This window comes from Condylura cristata, unplaced genomic scaffold (genome assembly GCF_000260355.1).
Source record: "Condylura cristata isolate star-nosed mole 26May11 unplaced genomic scaffold, ConCri1.0 scaffold00017, whole genome shotgun sequence".
In the NCBI taxonomy this organism is placed as follows: domain Eukaryota; kingdom Metazoa; phylum Chordata; class Mammalia; order Eulipotyphla; family Talpidae; genus Condylura; species Condylura cristata.
Window position 1 is genome coordinate 24360579 of NW_004567118.1, and position 18651 is coordinate 24379229.

The 18651-nt window shown below is 39.9% G+C and overlaps 1 protein-coding gene across 1 annotated transcript in view; it reads right to left on the reverse strand.

The window, feature by feature from the left end:
* Window positions 1-2551, reverse strand: part of LOC101619535 (protoheme IX farnesyltransferase, mitochondrial) — a 110275-nt gene extending 107724 nt beyond the window's left edge. The window contains exons 1-2 of the mRNA XM_004684578.2: window positions 2420-2551; window positions 718-851 (exon numbers count right to left, since the gene is read on the reverse strand). Coding sequence (XP_004684635.1) covers window positions 718-851; window positions 2420-2462 — 177 coding nt within the window. The 5' untranslated portion in view covers window positions 2463-2551. The remainder of the gene's footprint in view (window positions 1-717; window positions 852-2419) is intronic.
* Window positions 2552-18651: the final 16100 nt, after the last annotated feature.

Sequence of the window (18651 nt, forward strand, 5' to 3'; positions counted from 1 at the left end):
GCCTAGCAAATCAGAGAAGCTATTAATAAATCTACTCAAAAGTGCATATGGTTAAAAGACATTTAAGTGCACTGCTACTATAAGAAAAGCCACACCATTAAATAAATCTCTATTACTAATGTGTTATTCACTGAGCTTTAAGGACTTTTTTTTTTTTTTTTAAGATTCACACAGAACTGGGGTACAGGCCAGAGATGCGGAGGATGTGAGCATTTACAAGAGACAGAGTGGGGAACAGAACAGGCAGATCTACGAAGTACACTGCTGAGGGGAGCAGTGGGTGGGCTGCCGCACCATGTGGTCACCTCCGGGGCTGGCAGGATGGAACTCATGCGGAAGTGGCGTTAGCTTCTTAGTGCTGTGCTTTAACCCGCTGTGCCACCAGGGAGGGCCGCTTTAAGCACTTTTAAAAGATGTGTAACAGTTTAGCCTTCCCTAATTTTAGCTTAGTGGAAATGTGCCAGAACTTTTCAGTCTTTCTCCAGACTTAATCAATACATTCAGGATCATATTTTTAACTTCAAATGCTAGAATCTGGTTTCAATTATGAAAAATAAAGGGAAGGATTAAAGTTTTGGATAAATTTAATATGACTAAATAAAAGTCTTTTTAAACAGTACTCCTTATAACTCTTCGAATAACAGAATTTTGGAATTTCTATTATACAAAGAAAGTACAGATAGTAGCACCAGAGTAAAGATGATCTTTGGAACATACCATGCGCTTGAGGAAGTTAAAGTGCTGAAATGTCACCCACTGCTTATTGGTGCTCCTGAAAAGATGCATAAATTTATGAGGGGATTCCTGCACGGCTCTCCTTTCCAGATACCAGACACATCCTCCCATCCAACCTGTAAGAGAGAAGGGAAAAATGTTAAATTGATGAATCACTTCCATGTAATGACTATGCTACCTAAACCAAAGCCAATCACAGTGATGGACCAGAACACTGAAATGAGCTACTCGCGAGTCCCACTCTCTATTTAAAACAGTGTGATTTTTCGGCAAAAGCTAGGGAGAGTGTTAATTTCAGGGTGATTATGCCTTTATTACATTAAATGCTAGACAGATTACATAGATCTTTTCAAGAAGAAATATATTTGGTGCAATAAGAAAAGTACATTGCTGGGAGAGAAAGTACCACTTTGGGAAATACCTCTCAAGATTAACTGGGTCAGATATACAGTACAGTGGCAATGAAAACAGTATAAAGCAGACCCCCAATTTTTTTAACTTATGCTTCCACTCACTTTTCAGCCTCTTCCTCACTTTTGAACCAAAAGGGACCTTTCAGATTTTGTAGTTCACTTGTCTCATTATATAGATGAATAAACTCAAGTCCTTGAGATCACACATACCAGAAGAAACTCCTTAGATAACCATATTATGAGGACGGAATTTCATAGTCTCAGTGTTCAACATTGCCAGGGAGTACAGAGAGCTTGTGGGGTTTGGCCAAAAAGGAATCCCTAGCTTCTCTGCATCTCTAATATGGACCACGCATATGGGCAAAACATATTTCTCCACCAGCAGCCCTTAGTTATCATTCTAAACTATTAAGGGCAAAATATTCCCAACCATTTCTCCATTATGTTCACTAGGCCAAATTTCATTAATTTATAATCATTGAAAGTCTACAAAGCATACCAGATACTGTTTTAGGGACTGGGGACACAAGTGAACAAGAGTCACTGTCCTCACCTTATGTAAGTTCTTATTCTATTTGGGAGAAACACATAACAAAATGCTAGATAAATAACTATAAACTGTGTTAACATTGACCTAAGAAATAGGGTGATGTGAGAAAAGATAGAGTGGGCATCCTATCTGAAAAGGTGACATTGGAGCTGAGGTTGTGCTAAGGGCCAAATAAATGCGTTCTGGCTTCAACATACAGTTATTATAGAACCTTCAAGTAGTATTTTATCAGGGACCATGCTGATTGCAGAAAGTCAACGTTTGATGAGGGGCTATAGCCAGCTGTCTGTAGTTGTTATCAATGTCATTCTCATCGTTGTCATCACAACCCTTTTTATTAGAACAAGGTTTGGGAGGGAGGGCGGAAGTGGGGAGTAAAGCGCTTCCTTTGTCTATACAAACTACAGACTAGGAACTGAGACTTTAATAAGCCAACAGGTTCCCGGAACCCTAACATCTACACTGTCGGCTCTGATCCTTCCGTCTCTTTTCTCGTAACACAGAAAGACGAAGCAGATTCCTACCCCCGAAGGCACAGGGCAAAATTCGACTGTGGCTCAAAGGCTTCCCCACTAGGCTACTACAAAAGTCACTTCCCCCACCCATGCCTAGCCGACCTCGCCAAGGGCTCCCAAGGTTGCAGCTAGCCGGAACCACAGCTTCGCTAGTGGTAAAAAGAATAGAATTTCCCCAGAGCAGTGCCCGAGGGCTAGAGCGGTACCTGTCAGGAGGCGTGAGGAGAGAGTATGCGGGGATGAGGCCATACTGCACGAGTCTGGCCGCTCCCCGGGATGCCCGTGTCCTCTCTCCTCACCGGCTACAGGGCGCCGCCATCTTTCCTCCCCGCCCCCTGTGGAAGGCAGTCACTTCCTGTCCGTCACATCCGGCAGGCGGGGTGCTGCGGGCAAGAGCTGTGGCTGGACGTCTTGTGAGCGCCTGTGGCTGCTGTTAGTGTGCAGACGCTAGGAAGCCGAAGGTGCTTTCAGGAAAAGCGAGGCTACTCTCGAAAAAAAAACAGCTATGTCATCGGAAAGAAAAGACCAATGGCAACTGGGGCCCCAGCCTCTTGTTCCCGAGGTTGATTGGCATGCTCCGGTCGGCTACCTGTACCGCGGTGTGAGAGGCGGGACCTGGCTGAATATTGCCCGCGGGATATTTAAAGTTATTTGGGAGTCTGTTTTTAGGGATCCAAGCGCAGGGATGAGATGGTTCCCGTGGCGAGGTCTCCACCTTCGCGTCTCATCAGTTTCAGCTTTACTGTTTTCTGTCACCTGCGAGGACCGACGAACTCAGGGTTGCTTGTGCCTGAGCCACAGTAGAAAAGAAAATCATCAAATATCCCCAGATAATATATCCTGGAGTGTGATCGGTATGGGAATACTGGCTCCGTCTCCTGGCATCGGGACCTACTTGAGCAGATTCTTAAGTTTTTGTTCCTCGGTTCTCTCTAAAGAGGGTGATAGTAGTGTATATTTTGTAAGACGGTTGAGAGAATTAATTGTCTTCCAGTGGGCAGCCAGGCACCTATTATGTGTAAGGGCGGATACTGTCCTTATCTTATGGTTACTAGAACAGAGTTTAGCCTCCTCCCTTCTCTTTTTATGTTAGAATTGACAGGTAAGGGTACACGGAAGGAAAAAAAAAATAAACTTTTGAAAACGAAGAAATGGGCAACTTGGTTCTTTCTGTCTTTAACAATAAGGTGATCGCCACTTGAGGTCATCCCACTTTGGGCCAGGAAATACTGAGAAGAATAACTTTCTGATACTATAGTGTAGACTTTACCAGTGAGGTGAGGCTGGGGTTGTCAGTTTAGGGGGGTCAGTCTAAGGTAGATCGTGCTGCAGAAACTCAGATAAGGTAACAATTCTCTGTGGTTGGGACAAGGAAATCTCAGTATATCTAACTACAAGGAAGGGAAAGCATACTCCATGAAGAGAAAACAACTTTAAATACTATCTTAAAAGTTTTTAGGCTCAATAATTTTCTATGTGTTTTTTAAACATTTGTTGTTTACCTCGGTAACAAACTTATGTCTCTGGGCCCTCCGTGGTGGCGCAGCGGGTTAAAGCACAGCACTGAGAATCTGAAGCCACTTCCTGATGAGTTCTATTCCCGCCTGCCGCCTGCCCCGGAGGAGACCACATGGCGAGCCAGACTTCTCCTGACCCGCCCGCTGCTTCCCTCAGTAGTGTACTTCATAGATCTGCCTGTTCTGCTCCCCACTCTATCCTGGTGAAGCCTCTCACCGCCCCTGAGCCTCTGGCCTGTACCCCAGTTCTGTATGCACAAACAAATAAATCTTTAAAAAAAAAAAAAAAGAAAAACAAACTTATGTCTCTGAGTGATACAGTAAGGCTCAAAGAGTTTTGTCTGCCCAAAGACATCTAGCTGCTGTGTTCCAAAACCAAGACCCCTAAAAGCTGTAACAGCTTTGTTTCCACCATGCTACTCCGCCTTCTTCATCTAAGTACCTTGAAGAGTCACAAATTCTGTTATTTGTAATTCACAGCATATCAATCTTGGTTGCCTGTGAGAATCACTGATAGGACTTTAAAAATTACATCTGCCTGATCCACTTCCAGATTCAAATCAGAAGGGGAATGCAATGGATGGAAATGCTGTATTTTCCTTTTTAAAGCACCTCAGGTAAACTGGTTGAGAGTACACAGAATTGAGATTATAGCTGAATTACTGGATTTAGCTTTTTTTTTTTAAACTTTGAACAGCAAATGTTATATTTTAGATACTTAGAAAATATGAATTCCCAGATTCTCTAGGCTCATAGTAAACAGGAATTTAATAAACACATTCTTCCTTGACTAATAGATTTTCCCTTCATTTTAAATCCCTTCCAAAAATAGGGCAAAGTAGGGCAATGTATGAATACATTGGCTCTTATTTATTGAGAGTAAATGCTTTATGGGAAGAATGCCTAAAAGATAGAATACATCTTGCATGATAGGTCAAGAAATGTATTCATCAATCTAATATGTAATTAAGTTAGCCTAGGGAATAATCCTAAACCAGGTACTCCTGAAAAGTAATCCCTAGAGATACTTCTGGAAAGAAGAGACTTCTGTGTACTATCCATTGATTTTATCACCTGTAGCTGCAAGGGAGCCTGAGAGAGCAGAAAACAGGACTAAGTGATTAGTTTAGGCCAGTAAATCCATTGCTGTAGACCTAGACATGTTGCTGTACCAAATAAAATTAATATTAAATGTGGGAAGAAGTGGCGAATGGATCTGAACAAGCAACTAAAAAAGTATGCTACACCTTTGTGGAACCTATTGTTTTGCAAACATTTGAAGCACAACCCATTTTGTGAAATACTGTGAAAATGTGGGAACTACTATCTACACAGACACACACACAGCTAAATATATAATGTTTGGGGATTGCACTATGTCAATATTGACAATTTTTACTTATTCTAAAGTAAATCTGACTTCCTGTTTTGGTTTCATTCATTAGACTTAACTTTTGCTGGCCAAGTTTCCTTATAAAAATATCACATATAATCTATGTTCTTTAATCAATGTATATTAATTGGACATTGAATTCTCAGATCGCCATATAACTCCACCTTTTCATTTCAGAGGATTGGAAAATTACTAACCTAAGTGATAGAATTTTGCTTTTAGACAGCCCTTCTTACTATATGTTGTCTTGTCCTTCACTTTGCTGATAACATCTCCATTAATGAAATTATGTAGTGCTTCCAATTACATGTTTATTTGAATGGATTTTTACATTTCAAGTAAAATAAAGATATTTTGTAGGTTATGTTTTTTTAAAAAAAGATTTATTTATTTATGCATACAAGAACTTGGGTACAGATCAGAGGGGTGAGAGGATTAACCAAAAACAGAATGGGGAGCAGAACAGGCAGATTGACTGAAATACACTGCTGAGAAGAGCAGTGGGTGTGACAGGAGAGGTCTGACATACCATGTGGGTCAGATCCCTGGCTGGGGATAGAACTCATGCTGCAAATAATAACAAGGGGAGGATGTGGAAAAAAATTGGAATCCTCGTACTGGGAATTTAAAATACTAAAATTGCTTTGGGAAACAGATTGACAGTTCCTTAGTAAATTATATACAGATTACCATATGATCCAACAATTTCATTCCTAGGGATAAAACCAAGAGCAATGAAAGCATATCCATACAAAAACTTACACATGAGTATTCATAACAGCATTATTCATAATACTCCAAAAGTAAAAACAATCCAAGTATCAGTCAACTGATTAATGGTTAAATAAGGTTTGTTTTATCCATCCACTTTGGACTATAAAGCCATAAAAGATACTGTAGTACTGACACATGTTACAATGTAGCTATGAGGGGAAAGGGTAGAACAAAAGGGAAAAGTCTGGATTGTCTCAGCAATCTAGAAAATATCTGACTAGGAATACTGTTCCCTGGGTGTTCTTTGCTCTTGAGGGAGCCTGGCTAAGCTAGTTCTTTAAGTGCTCACCTTTCGCTCCTAGAGTGAAGGAGTGTTAGAGACTCACAGGAACTGCAGACTGGAAGCAGAGGTCTTCTGGCTTCTCCCTTGCAGAATCAACAAGGAGCCTGAGATTGATTTGTAGCCTACTGCTGGCACTGATACTCAGAGTATCTTGGGTCTGTTTAGAAACAGGGCAGATAACTGCTGAGTTCTCATTTGAATAGATGTTCCACTTTAAATATACAGATTAGAGCTTCCAAATCAGCCTCCTGTGAGCGTGAATAGACCGAATCAGTTTTGTAATCTCCTAATACTTCCGTGAGTGATATCATCAGAATAGGACGCGAACTCAAGTTCATGCCAGTCAGACATGACACCTCAGCTATATCCTGCCAGCTGCCCTTTTCCATTTCTCCTCCCCAGGGCTGGATTCCATAGATGAGCTTTAGGATACCAGAGGTGAAAAGTGCCTTTCAGGATTGTAGAAAACTGAAAAAGCATCAGAGAAATGCACTAGAGCAAATTCTATTCACTGTCATAGTCTCTGCCTACCTTAATAAGCAGACTCTGATTTTGTTAAGGGCAGCAATATGCCCAGACCCAGGACATGCACCATGATGCTTTAAGTAAATCAGAGTAAGAGCATTTATGTGTGCCTGGTACTCCCCGGTCTTACAGCAGGAGATAGCCACTTCTGGCTAGAGAGATAGAAGGAGAGACCTGCTAGGAATAATTTTCTGTACTACTGAAAAAAACAGAGTGCAAAAGGAGGTGCTCTTGGCCCTCCCTGGTGGCGCAGCAGGTTAAAGCACAGCACTGAGAAGCTAAAGCCGCTTCCGCATGAGTTCGACTCCCGCCTGCCCCGGAGGTGACCACATAGCGAGCCAGACCTCTCCTGACCCGCCCGCTGCTCCCCTCAGCAGTGTACTTCATAGATCTGCCTGTTCTGTTCCCCACTCTGTCTCTGGTGAAGCCTCTCACCGCCCCTGAGCCTCTGGCCTGTACCCCAGTTCTGTATGCACAAATAAATAAATCTTTAAAAAAAGGAGGTGCTCTTTTGGCCTTTTCCTTTTCCTTCTCAGGAAGCAGGCTAAGTGTGTAATTCCTGGAAGTGAGGCCGCCATCTTGCCATTGCAAAATGACAAGCATGAAGACAAAAACACATGCTGAGACAGGCAGAGTGGAAAAAATATCACCCCATTTCTGGATGAAACTGTTGAGCCACTGCCCTGAGTTTGGAACATCACTCTGCAGACTTATTGTATAAGCATATTTTTATGTTTAAGCCACCATTTGGTTTCCTGTTCATTGCATCCCACATGACAGATTGAACAAACATGGCAGGGGAGCTGAGGACTCTGGCACCGAAGTTTGCAGAGGATGCACGACATGCAGAAAATGTCATGAAACTGGAATGTGTCAGGTGTCTGAAAAAAATGACACATTTAACAAAACTCAAATTTAAACACAGTGACTGTTTCTTATGTGATATAAGTCCACGATGGTTTAACTAACCTAGAAGTCAAAAGCAGCAGCTATGTGTAGATTCATTTCCTGTCTTGTCTCTTTGCTCTACCTACTGTGTGCCTCACACCTTTGACGATGTCAAGATGTCCTGCTCCCCGCATAGGGAAAGCATCACTTCCTGGGTCTCCCTTTCTCAGCATCATGGAGTTAAATGCAGACTCTGTTGAAATGTTTCAAGTGTCACAGAAAAACAATCGTACAGGACACTGAACAAATATTTTCTAATAACTACTAGGAATTCTTCTAGGGGGGTTTGTGTATTCTGACAAATGACCTGTTAATGTTAGGAAAGTACAGTAGCTCCCCCTTATCCAGGGTTTTGCTTTCTACTGTCTTAGTTACTCACAGTTAAATAGGATCAGGCAATTTTACATGTGGTAAGATAGTTTGAGAAAGAGAGAGAAGAAAGAAGAAGGGAAACCACATTCACAGTGTAGTTATTCACATAACTGCAGCATCGGTGTGCAGAGGAAAAAGTATAATATTTATAGGTTTTGGTACTGTTTATGGATGTAGACCTCCACTGCAGGGTCTTGGAACACATGCCTTGGTGATAAAGGGGCAGTTACAGGGTATTTCAAGATGTATGGGGACATGCTAAAGGCAAATTAAAAGAAGAGTCCCAGAAAAGTTATTCTCAAGCTGACAAGCTCCTATGAAAGCATGAATATCAATATCATGTTCTTTCTAACATGAGTTTACCAGTTCTCATCTGCAGAATTTCTTTCTCTCTACATGCAAATCTTTAAGACAAACACTAGAAGTAAATACAAAGGTTTATTTCTTTTTCAAGATAATTTCCAATGCATGTTGGCAAAACTGTCACTTACTTAGCACAATCTGTGTATTAAATGCTTTTTCTTCACATCTCATTCACTTTTCACCTGACACCTGTTAACCCTATTTTCAGATGAAGAGCTTGAGATCTTAAAAGGTTCAATAGTTTTTCCAAGTTCACATGGCTTGAAAGTTAAGTAGCAGCTTAGAGTTTAAACCTGTCTCATTCCAAAGCATGTGTTCTTAATCCTAATACTGGACTCTCTCCCATATTTTATATATTACCGTGTCCTCATTATCTGGCATTTTTTCATATGAGTCTAGAGTTTCACATTTCATCAAATGCATGAAGTTATTGAAGTTCAGCCTCAAAATTACTTAATTTTATATTTTCTGACTTGGGTTCAATTTCCTTCGACCTTAGTTTCCATATTTATAGGATAGTAATACCAATACCAGGCCCACCACTTAAATTATATTGCATTTTCAATATTTAGTGAGAGTTGATGTCTGGACACCTTTAAATAGCAGTCATTCCAGAAGCATCTCCAGAACCTACTGAATCAAACATCTTTGAGGATGGGATAGGAATCCACTGTTAAAATATTTTATTTTATAAAATTCATATAGGCTTTGTATCAAAATGTCAAGTACAGAAAAAGAAAAAGTATTTCCAGGGGTGGGGAGAGGGAAGGGATGATGACAATAGCAACATTAACAAACTATTTTATTTATTAGCTTCTTCCTATGGGCCTGATTTTACATTTCCTTTTTAATCACATTTAACTTTCTCAACAATCCTACAACCAACACACTGTTACCCACATTTTATTGTTAAAGTATTTGAAGCTCAGAGTTGTTGAGAAATATCTTTGTGTTCATTTCTAAATGATACCATAACAAAATACCAGAGTGCATGCATTGCCACTTATGGAATCTGAGAGTCTGCAATTGAGCAGTTGGCAGGGTTATGCTCCCTCTAAAGTTTCTAGGAGAGGATCTTCCCTTGCCTCTTCCAGCTTCTGGTAGGCCCAGGGATTCTGTGCCTTGGTATGTGACAGCAAAACTCCAGCCCCTACCTCTGTCTTCCATGGGCAGGCTTCTTTCTGTGTCCCTTGTCTTTATAAAGCATTCTCACTGTGCATCTCTACATCTAAGTTTCCCACTTATTATGAGGTCATGAGTGATATTTAAGTAGGCCCCTCCCTAGTGGCTTCATCTTAATTTTATTATATTGGCAAAGTTGTTATTTCAATTTATTGGGGCAAGAATAGGGGTTCAGCATATGCTTTTGGAGGACACAAGTAAACCCACCACCCATGTAACAGCTAGTCAAGGGTAGAGCCGATTTGCACTTAAGTGAAACTCAAATCTACCTTTCCTCATCAGATACCACCTGAGAGAACCTATAGCAGGGAGTGTACTTGTGAGAACTGTATTTTGATGCCTTGACAAAGGGGAGGGTAGAATCGATTTTATCAAACCTTACAACTATTTTGTAAAAATTATTATCCAAGAACACAAAATTTGGGGTTGGTCTCAGTTCCTCTGAAAGCTAGTACCAAATGACTCCACAGGGTTTTGAGAGGAAATAGTGATGAAATAAGAACTAGAACCAGCAATTTGTCATTCAGTGGGATAGATGGGTATTCTCAGAAATTCAAGGGTTCAGAAGATATTCCACTTGTCAAAAAATTATTTGAAGATACATTCCAGTGGTTCATAGGGTTTGGGATTATCTAGACCAGAAAATATTTCAAAAATCATTTAGAAAGCAATCTAAAATTGCCAACCTTTAACTGAAAGGCATTTCAGAAAATCAAATTGCCACCTCATGTTATACTTGTTTCATAAATAATTTTCATTCTAAAAATATTAAAGAGTTACAAACTGATAGCTGTTTAAATGAAACGTTTATGAAAAAATTCATATTTAATAGCATTTGACTCTGGAGGAGTGAAGAACTTTTTTCCATCGATAAGATCTCATCCGTGAATGAATGTTTGAAATCCAGGAACAGACAGTAACACAAAAAAAGACACCACTGAAAATGAGTTCTGGCTAGCATTTGTGATTTATGCAATGGAGGGAAAAATATTATTTGAAACTGACTGCAATCATTTCTATTTTTCTCAGGAAGGGTTCAATGTGGGAAATAAATCTTTGCAAGGCTACTCCCTCTAACAGAGGGTGGTGGAGGATAGAGAGAAGGAGATAACTTGTTCTCTCAACAACATCTGGTTTTCCATTTAGTTTTCTCCAAGTTCTCATGAAAGGAACACTAGATTCTCACTCCCACATTTAATTAATTCTCCCTTCCAAAGTCACTCTAAAAAGAACAGGTCAGCGTTTGAAACTATAGGGAGGTGTCCATTTGGCTAGAATTTCCAAGAATTTATGTGAATGACAGTACTGGTGAGTTTGGGTTTGGAAAAGAACCCATGGGGGCCCTCCCTGGTGGTGCAGCAGGTTGGAGCACTGCACTGCAAAGTTAAGCCAAGCCTGGCCACTTCAGTGAGAGTTCAACCCCCATCCCAGAGGTGACCCACATGGCTCAGCAGACCTCTCCTGTCTCCCCAACTGCTCACCTCATCTGTGTACTTTGTGAATCTGCCTGTTCTGCTCCCCACTCTGTTTCTGGTGAATCCTCCTGCCACCCCCGCACCTCTGGCTGGCACCCCATTTCTATATGCACAAATAAATAAATCTTAAAAAAAAAAAAAGAACCCAGTGACCTATGACTCATGACTTATAAAGGTTGGACTTAATTATAGGGAAAGAAGAGGGGTCTTTAAGCCAGAGTCAACAATTGCCTCCCTCCACAAACTTAGAGCAAGACTCATGACTTATGATTTATAAAGGTGGGAATAATTAGTGGGAAAGGAGAGGGGTCAAACCAGAGTCAACAATTGCCTCCCTCCCCAAACTTAGAGCAAGAGGCACTGGGAACCAGGACAAACAGAATCTGGGAATAAGTGTATCAGGTACAGATATTGAGGCTGCTTGAAATTTTCAATAGCATTTACACTTGAAATGAGTTCCTGGATTAAGCAAAGCAGAGCAGTCAAAAAGCTGGTTTTATCCTGAGAAAGTGGGTTCTACTTGGGGAACAGGGCCCTGGAACACTGTCCTTGAGCCCAAGCTAAGTGTGTGTTCCACTACAGTCAGTAATAGAGTCGTCACATTATGGTAAATCAAAATGTGATTTCCCTATCAAAAGAATGGAAATTCAATAAATAGAAATGATTAAGAAATTCATGATTTTTTAAAAGGGACTGTGTTGTAGGAAACAAATCAATCCTCAACTCTAAATGACTTATCACAAGCAAAAGGTTTATTTCTTTCTCACTTAATGTTTGATGCAGGTTGGGAAGCCAGGCAAGGTTGCCATCCCTCATGCCACACATCAGAGATCCAGACTGCTTCCATTTTGTGGCTTCCTTGGTCTCAATAAGTGGGTGCCCCATCACCAATTTGAAAGATACATATGGACTTTTCATTCCCTCTGATCATAAGTGGTAAATATTCTTTATATTCTGCCATTGGTCAGAGCATATCAGACAGCCCCAGTATAGCTGCAACACCAGAGCAATCTGAGAAATGTAGGTGAGCAATGAAATATGTCAGCATTTCTCTGCCACCAGACATAGAAGAATGGAATAAAATGAAGACACTTAAGTATTTGGGAGATAATTATAATGATGCTGATTCTCTGTAACATAATCTATGCCTATGACATAACCCCAGGCACAATATCTAATACAAGGATCCCAAAGTTTTCAAGAAGAATAAAGGATCAACATTAATTAAGAAGAGTTACAAAGTAAAATGGAATAAGGCAAGGTTTTCCACTAAGATACTAAAATGTACTATGAAGCTCCAATCATTAAAATAGCTTGGAGTACTCACACAAGAATAGATCCTAATGTCATTGGGACAGAATGAAAGATTTAAAAACTGAGCACATAATAGGGAACATTTAACATAAAGGTACATTTTAAATCAGGGTAGAGAAAGGGTTTATATTAAAATAGTAATGGACAACTGAATCATGACTTAGGGGGCAAAAAAAATGCAATGTCAATTTTTTTACACCAGATTCCAAGATTTATTTTATGTGAATTAAAAAAATATTAATTAATTAGTAGAAAATATATAGATTTTGGAAATATAGTCTGAAATAACCTAAATCATAGAATCTGTATAGATTCTGATATTAGTTAAACTAAAAACGTTAACCTTTTCTGACTTCCAAACAACAAATCAAGTTAAAAAGCAATCAAAAATGGAAGAAATTCTATGGCATATGGAAGCCCAGGGAGTACCACTATGAAAATATCAGTGGCCTCTGAACAAAAAGCAAAATACTTGTTCTTCAATCAACATACTGAAGACTTCAGTATCATTGTACTATAACAGTAAAACTTTCCAAATAACAGTTAGCCTTTTACCTACTGAATGGCAAATATTAAAAAAGAATGATAATCACTCAGTATGGTAGGTATAGAATGACAAGGCATGTGAACTCACATTCTCTCTCTCTCTCTCTCTCTCTCTCTCCCTGGAAGGCAATTTGTATTAAAGTCCTCAAAAAGTTCATCTCTGCATTCTGTTCCTCAGAGTTTATCCTCGGGAAGTGATATTAAACTTGTAGAAATAAATACTACTAAATATTCATCTAAATGCAGTTTTTGGAGCTCACGTTTGCAAACAAACTAAATGTCCAGCAGGATTTTTTTTTTAAAGGTTCATTTATTTATGCTTACAGAATTGGGGTACAGGCTAGAGGTGTGGTGGGTGAGAGGATTCACTAGAGACACAGCGGGGAGCAGCACAGGCAGATGTATTGAAATACACTGCTGAGGGGAGCAAGAGATCTGCCACACCATGTGGGTCAGCTCCCTGGTGGGGCCTGGAACTCGTTCTGCAGTGGTTTCTGAGAGCTTCATAGTGAGGTGATTTAACTCATTGTGCCACCAAGGCGAGCCCAGGAATTGTTAATAAATATCCAGTCATAAGTCTTCGCACAAAACTGTAAGTCATGGGTCATGGTTTTGTGTTCAGAAGTATAGAGATTGCAATATTATTGAGAATTTTGTCTATGGGCCTTATACTGTCCATAGGTTACATCTGAATGAACAAATTTATCCCCAGCATGTTCTTTAATTTTGAAGAGTTTATTTATGTATTGAAATTTTAGAGGCATATATTCAAAATTAATGGTAGTCACCTCCAGTAGGTAGAATGAAGGAAATTTTAAATCTTCTTTTGGGTTGTCCTTGTTTCCAAATAGAATACTGTAAGCATATCTTCATAAAACATGGCGACGATAGAGGAAGAAAAAATAAGGGATCAACAAAAGAGAATGACTGTTTTCTTCCATAGGGCTGCCTGAAAGCTCACACGTATTTCAGAGTCAGCCACATACTTTGTGGTAGCTTTGTATTCCAAAGCTGAATTTTGCAAACAAGCTTAGTAAAGTACAGCGTGTGCCTCTTCAGGTGGTTTCAGAGCTCATCAGGAATTAGTAACACTAGCTCATTTATCTTTGGATAAGTTTGTGTGGAGTGCTGAGGTGTTGACAGAGCCTGAGCTGAGAACAATGTTTATTTATATCTGCACACAATAATTCATGTCTCTCTAAATCTAGGACTTTCTCCTAATTTGCTCACAGTTTGCAAACATTTGCAGTTCTCTCCACTGGTGATCCCTGGTTTGGTTTGGCTGGGCTTGAGCAAATGAAAAGCAACATCTGACAGTGGATAGAGCTGAATACTGTGATTCATAGGAGAAAGGAACATTTGCTTATACTGATATGTGTTGGAAATACCATCTGGAGACTCCTGCTTTGCCCCTTCACGACTAATTAATATCTGCATGCTTCTGCTAGAAGATGTTTTAAATTGTGCGACTGTGTGTGTTCTGTTGCCAGCTGAGACAACAGGGAACTTTCAGAATGTCCTAGTTAGTTGCTCAGCCATGTATAGTTATTAAATGCCTTTTGGAAGCAAATATTCTTATAAGCCTTGTGCTTCTTATGGAAAATTCCAAATACATAAAAAGAAAAGAGACTTGTATAATAACTTTTCTCAAAGACAGGTAGGTAGTATTGCTTCAGCAGCCATCCACACTTGGCTGATCTTATTTTCTGTGTAATCCCAAAGATTCCCCCACAATGACAGTGATATACTCTGAATACCAGCAGATGCAGAGTTCAAGTTTGACTCTTAATATGTAGTTACGAATTGTGGGATGACAAAGAACAGAACAAAAGACAACGGGAAAGGATGGGCCTGACCTAATTAGGGCTTGACAATTATAATTTGTGGGTTTATATAATTTAGAGCGCTTAAACTTTCTGGCTTGTACCTGTAAAAGGGATCATATCATATAACTCAGAAGACAACTAGGTTCAACCCATGGTGTATTTAAAGTACCATGCACCATTTTTGTGTCTTGCAGGTACTTAATTGCTACTGTTATGTCATTACTATTACTAGCCCTCTGTTCTACCTTAGGGAATTTAAAGTATAGAAAAATGAAGTCATCTAGAACCTCACCATCTCCAAAATACTTATTATCCATTTACTGAGTCAGGAATGAACCCCCTTTGAGAGTTAAACCTGCAACTGGCTACTGAAGTTAATATAAATTGCTTCCTTCTGACATGCAAAAGGTAAATGAATTTATACTGACATTGTCCAAAATGTCACCAACATTGACCTGAACAAATTTTTAAAAATTCCCTCATCAGCCAGCCATACATTTGAGTTCAATTCTATAGATGCAAATAAGGCAATCATTTAGCTCTCCACTGTAGGTGTCAATTAGTTTTTCTGTCTAAGTTGTCCCCCCTCCTCTAAAGAAAAGGAAAACAAAGCAGCTAAGTTCTCATGGGAAGTGAGGGTGCTAGAGAAGATTGAAGTCTGAGGTGTCACTTTAGGGAAGTGAGGTGTAGGGTGTTCTGGTGGGCCTGGGAGGTAGGGGCCTGAGCAGCCTGGAGGAATGTGTGCTGAAGGGGAAGAGCGAGCATTGAAGTTGGCACTGAGGAGCCTGTGGATAAATGTCAGCATGTTCCAGTCTGGTTTGGGGTCTGTGTGAACTCAATGATGGTTTCAGTTCAAAACCAAAAGAGTCATGGGTTTCAAAAGAGGCCAATTAAATTCTTACTTGTTCCAATTATTTTTTTGAAATCCAGACTACCTTTGGACACTTGTGGGGCATCTAATGGAATATAGCAGAACAGTGGGTCTTATCACTTGACTTCCGTGCAAGTATGCAATTGAAATGACTTGTCTGAGAGTGAGGTGGAGAGCTAGAAATAAAATATGCTGAGGTTTTGTAAAAAGAGTGATATATACCTACTTCGGGAAAATTTCCTGGAAGAGGCTGCTTTGTACTATGATTTCAAAAAGGAAAAGGATGTGGCATGGTGGAAACATGGAGAGAACCTTGAGGTGAAGGCAGGGTGAGAGAAAGTAGAGAAAGCAACGAAATACATTTCTGATAAATGGGTGCTCATGACTACAGCCAGTGACCACAGCTGTTGTTCGGCCTGTGTATTTTAGATTTCAGGGTATACATTTGTATCTGTACATGAGACATGCATTTTTATGAAAGGGGAAATATAGTAATGTGTATTTTTCCTTTTTACCCTCAAAACAGAGATATATCTTTTTTTTTTGTACCAGAGACTTTTAAGTAAAAAATCCGTATTTTTAGAAAACATGATATCTAAATTAGGAAATAAACTTTGTAACGCTTCTCAGTACTCTTCCATGGAGGTCTCCTTCAAGTTTGGTATTAATGTTAGAGAGCTGAAGAGAGTTTAGAAAAGGAGCCAAATAGGAAAATTACTGTATTAAACCTTTTTTTCAGCCATCTTTTTAAACCTTAGCTTCATAGACAAGACAACAACATAGCTTTATTTGCTGTACTGTATTTATTTACCAGGTTGCTGCTTTTTAAAAAGGTCAGAATGTTCTATTTTGTTTTAAACATTTTTAAATACAATTTCAACATGTCCTTTCATTTTAATCCAAACTAATTTGTTCCTTAAAAATGAAAAGACAGGCCCTCCCTGGTGGCGCAGTGGGTTAAAGCACTGCACTGGGAAGCTGAAACCACTTCCGCATGAGTTCGATTCCCACCTGCTCCCGAGGAGACCACATGGCGTGGCAGACCTCTCCTGACCCGCCCACTGCTCCCCTCAGCAGTGTGCCTCGTCGATCTGCCTGTTCTGCTCCCCACTCTGTCTCTGGTGAAGTCTTTCACCACCCCTGAGGCTCTGGCCTGTACCCCAGTTCTGTATGCACAAATAAATAAAAAAAAAAAAATGAAAAGACAAACACAATGGACTTGGGTAACTTAAGGTGTCTTACACTTTGACAGAATATATGAATTTAATGTAGATTATTACTTTATCCATCTTTATGAGATATTTGTATTATAAAAAAAAAAAAAAACTTTTCTTATGTAAGGATCCCAGGATGCCTACCAGAAATGATAGATACATGGAAACTTAATCCACTCTAACTGTTCTTAGTAGTTATTCATAAAAATGATATAGTATTTTTGTTTTTCCTGTATTTCATTACAAGCATAATTAACATTCGTGTTTTTGTCAGGAATAACAACTAATGAGTCCAGGGAGAAAAGAGTGAGTACCAGATTGACTGTATTCATATTTTGAGGGGAATAAGTAGATTTTGCTATTTATTCCTATAACAGATGTAGAAATATCTATAATTTTTAGAAATCCATTTTGACTTTGGATTAGGTTCAAACAAGTGTGAAATGTCTTAAACTTATTTTCTTAAATACTAGGAAAATAAATTTTCTGAGCACATACTACTTACAAATCATTCCCACCTACTTGCTATGTTACTGTCCAGAACAACATTTTTTGTTGAACAGACTTGTTTTAACAAGAACAATGGATACTCACTTGTTCTCTGGCGATAGTGATTCTGCTAAAATCAGACCTGGCCCAAACTTTGGGAGGCATACTTAAAGTTTCTTATTAATAAAATGAAGATAAGAATTCAGGAGAATTTATCAAATGCAGATCATGATTAGTAGACCTGGGCTGTGGCTGAGTTTCTCCCTCTCCAATGGGCCTGGTTTGTGCACTTGTGGAAACAGAGTTATATATGGCTAAGGCAAGGGTTGCTACTGGGAGCTCCAGCTAATCTCAGGTTGGCCTCCTGCCCCACATTCCCTAGGCTAGTTCCAGTGGATGGAACCTCTCCCCTTGCCAGGAGGTGTCAGGTAGTTGGCATGACTCAGATGGCCAGTGGTTCTGGTATGATCCTCTGTCTACACTGATCTGATACACTAGTGACCGATGTGTCATGCATTTTGGTTATTTGTAATCGTGTTTTTTTTTTTTTTAAGATTTATTTATTCATACAGAACTGGGGGACAGGCCAGAGATGCGGAGGGTGAGAGGATTCACCAGAGACAGAGTGGGGAGCAGAACAGGCAGACGACAAGGTACACTGCTGAGGGGAGCAGCGGGCGGGTCAGGAGTGGTCTGCCACGCCATGTGGTCACCTCCGGGGCAGGCGGGGATAGAACTCATGAGGAAGTGGCTTAAGTTTCTTAGTTTAGTGCTTTAACCCGCTGTGCCACCAGGGAGGGCCTGCATTTTGGTTATTTGAAGGATGACATGTATTCATGGTGACCACCTGCTGAAGTTATCGGTTTAAGCCATCACTGGGTCTAAAATATGTCCATGTATCTGGGTGGTTATTATGTTATCTTTCTTGGCCTGTTGAATGTTTAATATGTCTGGGTCACCAGTATGTGGATTGGTCAAGATTTTTGGTCTTTGGACTTTTTTTGGTCCAAAAGTTGTGTAGGTAATTCCCCAAGTCAGAATCCCATGAGTGGTCTTTGCAGGTACACTAGATTTTGGAATATCTAGAATTATCTGCCTAGGTTGGCTAAACATTCTGTAAAAGGAGTAATCCTCAGCCTCTTAAAAGAGGCACCTAAAGAGGCTACCTCTGTTCCTATTCCATATTTACCCTCATTCTACATCAGCTATTTCACACTTGGAAAGCTTCTTTCCAAAGAACTCTAGAAAAGCTATCTTTGCAAATACCAGCTAGGGCCAAAGGTATCCTTTCTGCCCCCTTATAAACAACCTAAGAAATAGAGAAAGTATCCTCTCCCATCTCTATC